Consider the following 5,934-nt stretch of genomic DNA (forward strand, 5'->3'; position numbering starts at 1 on the left):
GGTACAACGGTCGTCGTTGCCTCGCCTTCCGAGGATAAAACAAGTATTATCGTCGCTATCATATACCAGCACAGAACAATGTGTATTCTAAATGAAAGAACGCCACTTATTTACTCTGGATGGCGGTAAAGGACCGTAGTTACAATATTTTATAAAGGATAGAACCAAGTTTCCTATAATGAAGTATAAACCCTGTTATCCATTGCGGTCCATCTTTTTTCACTGTGTATACGTCACCTGCTGCATACCTTGTCACGGTGGATTACTTCAAGTTATCCTTTAAAAAATATTTGTGTATTCGGTTCCGACAAAACAAAACATAATCTTTATTCGCTTTTAATATAACGATGAAACAGCTGAATTTATAACACAGCCGACCGCTCGTGTCCCAATTTCAGCAGTGGATAGCATCTACTGCGGGATTTAGGTGGTGCATTTTTTTCTCTGAACAATTTAACTTCGACAACCCATAGTGACCACCGGAATGGCACAATTAACGTTTAGCTTGTCCAAGAGCAAATACGGCCACCACGATAGCGACATTAGGCAGCATATAACGTGGCCTCCATATATTCTGCCTACGCGTTACAGGTTTTCTGAGCATAAATAGACAAAATGCAAATGAAGTAATACTAAAGAAACCGTAACTCGCAGCCACGAGGTGTATAAAACAGAACACCCCTGTTATAACTACTGTCGTTGCATCGTCATAAAAAGGGTAAATAAGTTGCGTGACTTCATTTAAAAACAGTTTTCACATTCAGTTTTATTTACAAGCATGAAGCTGCGAAATCAAGAACAATAGTCACATAAAATAAGATGAAAAAGCAGATATTGGGCTCTAAATGGGGGAAGTACCCAACTAATGAACTGAAAACTTGCACAATTAGTGAAAAAAATTATAAACAGTTTAAAGATGCGAAAGTGTTGCAAAAGATTAAGTTCAGAAAAATCTGTTCAAGTCGGATCAGTTTTTATTAGGCAAGAACGGACGCTAATACTATAAGTTATTACATGGTAAGTTTCATTATTAATATTGTTTTTGTTTTTAAATATTTAACTTATAACTCTTCGGGTCATAGTTTTTATATTTAAAAATGCTTCACTAATTAAGGAAAAACTAAAGATTTTAATGAAGGCGTGCAAATTAATATTTTAAATCAACTGTAAGATAACAAGCAATGCGATATTCTACCTTACAATGTTTCCAAAGCATTTTATTTTAATTGTGAACCACAACCTACTAATGTCTAAAGTGTATTGGCATTTTATTTGAATAACTAAGGATAATTAAAAAGCAATAAGAGTAGATCTACCAAAGCAGTAAATGTTGTTACATATTAAAGTTTAAACTACTTGGTTTTTCGCACAGATGATGAATTGGAATGGAAATTGTTGGAATTAATTTTCAAGTCTTTGGTAATCGTTTCGTAGCAAGCCTGAAAAATAAAGTCCCTCATTTAAGGTACAAATATTTAGGTTTAAAATTTGGTTTAAAAAATAATTAAATAGCATAAATATATAGCTACAATAGCATATAGGCATAACTAATAAAATAGAAGAGACAAAAATAGAAAAAAACTAACAATAAAACGAAAGCCTGTAAAACACACAATAAATGTAAAACAATTTATAAAAGAGTAGAAGTTAGAAATAGTTAAACCAATCATACATTAGTTTATATTGTAACAATGTAGATACCCAAAACGGCCACATTAGTAAGAAAAGTCCACTTTCAATAGAATATGTTTATCATACCATGTGTTGTGCTGCTTAGCTACTGTAAGATTTACAATATAGGTATAGACAACATTTGACATTGAATATGTAAGAGCAAGCTATAGCAAAGGCAAACTAAAACCAGATTAATTAAAGATCAACAGACAATGTGAATTAAGACCATAATCGATTCTAAATGCATCAGCTTGAATTAATGTGTTCATGCTTCATGCTAAAGAACAGGGCAAAGAGCATTGTTCAAATACAACAGTGCAAAATAATAGCTACACCCTGATTAAGGTCTATAGCATGATTAATCAAGTTTAAATACAATAGCATTGTTTCATGCATTCGGGGTCCTGATACATTGGGTTCATTAAACTGCCAGCCACCCAAAATGACACATAAGGTGAACAAATACTCAGTGTGTATAAACTGAAGTTAATTCATCATAAAAACAAGGTTTGTGTGCAGTCAGTTAACATTTAACCTGACGCAAGCTACACAGTGTATGTGTGATGTATAGTTACGCAGTAATTCTGTGATTTACTTGGAAATGACAGCGCACTACATTGACTACAAGCATGCGAGCTACACCGATCTAACAATTAAACCTGTTTAAGCAGTTTCGTCATCAAAGCGTTGATATCTATTGTTATCCTTGATCAACCCTGTTAAGGAATTTTCACGTTGTATGAAACACAATACATTCCGATTGTATTGTCCCACTGATGGTCAAATATAAACCAATACAACTTTTAAAAGCCAACAAGGCAGAATGCAAATCAAGGGTTTGGATTATTGGGAATTAATTTATAATTGTTTGATACTTCGCAAAATTCTATATTTCATTTGGTGATTTACAACACACTTGAGTTTACTTTTTATTGTTCGTTTTCGAATCGTTGGTATTTCGAACTGCTGCTAGGACCCAAGCCTGTAACATCAGCGTGAGTGACTTATTGTTAAATGCTTTCCGGTAAATACCGCAGCTAAAAATGGCAGCATCTAATCCATCATGCTTTGTTGTCGCTTCTATGCTCTATATAGCAAGCAGTAAATTAAAAGCAAATCTCACCGTATTTTCGCCTGATGTCGTCATTCTTACGTTGTCTGTCTAATTTCCTGTTTGAAGATGTTTTGATTGTTAGCAAATATTAGTATGCCACTCTATATGGCACTCAGAGTGTTATTTTTAAAACCACAGTCTGGATAATTTCCTTTTCCTTTGTAATGTTAAATCAACACCATGGGAAGAGATGCAAGCGAATATAACCAAAACTAAACAGCTGCATTGTATCTCAGAATTTAATATAACATATAATATCCCACATTTATACGCATATGATATGGTTGATATCCAATTGCAATTTATCCTCAGTCATCGCAAAAGAAGCAATATATACTTAATTGTTAAATGACGTTGCCAACCACGCAACTTTACCTTTCATCTTGTCGCATGGCCCTTTCTTGTCTCTCTCTATCAAGTCTCTGGGCTTCACGTTCATATCTACAATAAAAAATAGCCGTAAAACTTTTAGCACTGTGTGCGCAGTAAAGGTTGGAAACTATATGAAGGTTTTAGAGGAACTGACAGATTTAATATCAATATCCAACTAAACAGCCAACAAAATACCAGTTTTAACATATTAATCAGACTTGATTAACTAAAAACTTCATAATATGAATTTGGAAACTTTTTTTTTAAACATGGGTAATAAAATATTGTGTTTTTAATTCTCAAACATACTTAGCACTGTCTTTCTTGAAGCAGCAACATTTACAACACTTGCACAAACACAAAGTTATCGCGATAAGAAGAAGTCCGCCAACGACGCTTACTGATATAATCAATGCTTCAAAATTCACTGGAAAGAAATGGTTGTATATTGTATAAGTCAGTATACAACAGGCTTATATAAAGTAGAGTCATAAAATATTAGTACTCAAATGTTCAAATCTTTATCATTTCCAAATCAAAATTGTTTTCCTGTGTAAATGGATGATATTGTATGTATTCGCACGTTTTTATGTGTATGGGTGAGGTCCTACAGCATGACACATCATGGGACCTTGTATTTGAACCAGAGTTGGCCCATTACCCAAACATCCAAGGTCAGTTGGAGGCTTCAGCAATGTGATTTAAATGTATTTTTTAAAAGTATACATAGGATACAATAAGACAATTAGTGTTAAGTAGTGAACCTTGTTTCCATGGGCTACAATGTAGACACCTAAACCAGCCACAACGCTAGTATGTATATTGCTATGGATTGTAAAATTAAGACATTTAATTCTCATTTCATTGCAAGTATGAGCAGAAGGTTACAACCCATGAGACACTACATGCAATCCTATGCTTGCTACTGACTTACAGCCACATACACCCCATCGTGCATCAGCTAATCCACAATCTGCTGATGTTGGTAAGATATGATTGACAGGATAATCCATGCATTTGCGTGGTTTGTTGCACCACATGCATTTCACATTCAACTTTAAGCAACTTTCACAGGAGTCATTCACCAGAGAACAATCTGTAACAAAATCAGAATCAAAACCTGCTACTTTTAATCAAAGATTTTCGACAATCAGAAAAATATATATCAAAGTAAAGATAGCCCTATTTAAAGTTAATTCATGACCTACTGCTACTAATACATGCAAATGTGCCATGTCATTTAAGAGTTTAAGAGTCTATAAACAAAACTATAAGCATTTCCAACTTTTTATTTAAATTTCTCATCTTTGTATTCATATGAGATCTCCAATATTTTACTGTGAATAATATAAACGGTATAGCCATAATATGTATGAGCTTGAGCAACTTAATGTTAATACATAAATTGAAGCAAAAAAACTCCCTTATAATGTTTAAAGTCTTGCAATACAAAAGAAATTTACATTAAAATAACCATCCACTTACTGACTGGAGTTGGTGGGGTGTTGGCAGAAGAATAATTAACATTACATAAAATAATAAACAGGCCAACAGCAAATAAACAGAACAACCCAGCGTTTGCGTTCATTTTAACGTTCTCGATCAATTTTACTTTCAATAATTTTGTATAAAAAAACACGAAGCTACGCCTAGGTAAATATATTGGTCAATATATTTTTCAAAAAATAGTTTTAAAGTTAAATTACTAGAAAAACATCTTTAAATCTGGTTAATTTGTAAACAAACAAATCTTCCACTTCGCAACAACAAAAGCTTGCTATGACGTCACGATCACCTGATTTTACATAGAAACCTTAAAGTTATTTGTAATATATTTCACATTATAGGGGCTTTTAAAAATATTTGTTATCTAAAGACGTATAACTCAATTTTATATTTATCCCTTGGTATTTCCAGTAAATTGCATTTTTTAACAATTTCGTTGAATAAAATTGCAGGATAGATGCAATATTAGATAAGTTAGAGTACGTAAATAAGCAGGATTCTAATGTAACTTATTTTGTGAACTTCCTGGAAAAAGTCTTTCCATTTAAGATTAAACTATTTTCTGTCAAAATGTATGCTTAATGTCCTCTCATGTTGCGCTGGAAAAATTACCCAGTCAAAAATAACAAAAGATAATCTAAATACGGCTGAATTCTATCCCGTCTGTGAAATTTTAAACTATTTAACAAAATGAATCCGATTAACAAAATCGAATTCTCTCTTGTCCATTCCCTCCCGCACAAACTATATAAGCTCTGGCAGTAAGTCCAAATGTACATAGCAAATTGATTTAAACAGAACTTTAGTAAATTGATTTAAACAGAACTAAGAAACAGAACTTTAGATAAATTTTAGCAACCATTTCCTTTTTGTATATTTTAAGTCACGATATCTTATAGCACGAATTATTGGCGTTTCTTTAGAAACCCGAAAGTATAAAACCTCGAGTGCGTGTTGGTTGTCGATTAAATGTGACTAGTCGGCGCTGTACGTCTTCTGTATTAGCCAGAGTTGACTTGAATAAAAAAGTTTCAGCAACGAAAGTATCATGTGGATTAAGTTTGTTATGCGTGTTGGTATACGTGTTTATTCCATATTTAAAAGAAGAAAATTTATGCTGTTTAAAACTCCTATAGTTCTAATCTAATCGAAACTAGCTACAGGTGCTATGCTATTATCGGCGCGTATATTTTCACGATTCATCACAACTATTTTTGGGCTCCTCGAGTTTTACCTCGTAGATTAAAGAACGAAAAAAACTCGGAGGA

At 33.1% G+C, this 5,934-nt stretch overlaps 1 protein-coding gene across 4 annotated transcripts; it reads right to left on the bottom strand.

Annotated features, from left to right (window-relative positions):
- Window positions 1-751: 751 nt before the first annotated feature.
- LOC149730673 (pituitary tumor-transforming gene 1 protein-interacting protein-like) lies at window positions 752-4,883 on the bottom strand. Of its 4 annotated transcripts, XR_016385717.1 has the most exons (8): window positions 4,646-4,880; window positions 4,095-4,256; window positions 3,470-3,587; window positions 3,164-3,229; window positions 2,798-2,844; window positions 2,601-2,656; window positions 2,334-2,390; window positions 752-1,439 (listed from the first exon to the last, which is right to left on the bottom strand). XR_016385717.1 is itself a non-coding variant. In XM_089885052.1 (7 exons), the coding sequence occupies exons 1-6, from the start codon at window positions 4,746-4,748 to the stop codon at window positions 2,338-2,340; spliced, it is 549 nt and encodes a 182-aa protein (XP_089741178.1). In that variant the 5' UTR covers window positions 4,749-4,880; the 3' UTR covers window positions 752-1,439; window positions 2,334-2,337. The 4 variants fall into 4 exon arrangements, 3 of the variants coding, with proteins under 3 accessions (XP_089741178.1, XP_089741179.1, XP_089741180.1); XM_089885052.1 differs by lacking the exon at window positions 2,601-2,656; XM_089885053.1 differs by lacking the exon at window positions 2,334-2,390.
- Between the last annotated feature and the right edge of the window lie 1,051 nt (window positions 4,884-5,934).

Source organism: Ciona robusta, chromosome 9 (genome assembly GCF_009617815.1).
Source record: "Ciona robusta chromosome 9, ASM961781v2".
NCBI classification, from domain to species: Eukaryota; Metazoa; Chordata; class Ascidiacea; order Phlebobranchia; family Cionidae; genus Ciona; species Ciona robusta.

Excerpts from the sequence above, each read along its gene's own strand:
- LOC149730673 (XM_089885052.1), bottom strand. The coding sequence starts at position 4,748 with ATGAACGCAAACGCTGGGTTGTTCTGTTTATTTGCTGTTGGCCTGTTT. Across the intron at positions 4,257-4,645 it reads CACCCCACCAACTCCAGTCA|ATTGTTCTCTGGTGAATGAC; the intron begins GTAAGTGGATGG and ends ATTTTGTTACAG. Across the intron at positions 2,845-3,163 it reads GCCATGCGACAAGATGAAAG|GAAATTAGACAGACAACGTA; the intron begins GTAAAGTTGCGT and ends ATCTTCAAACAG.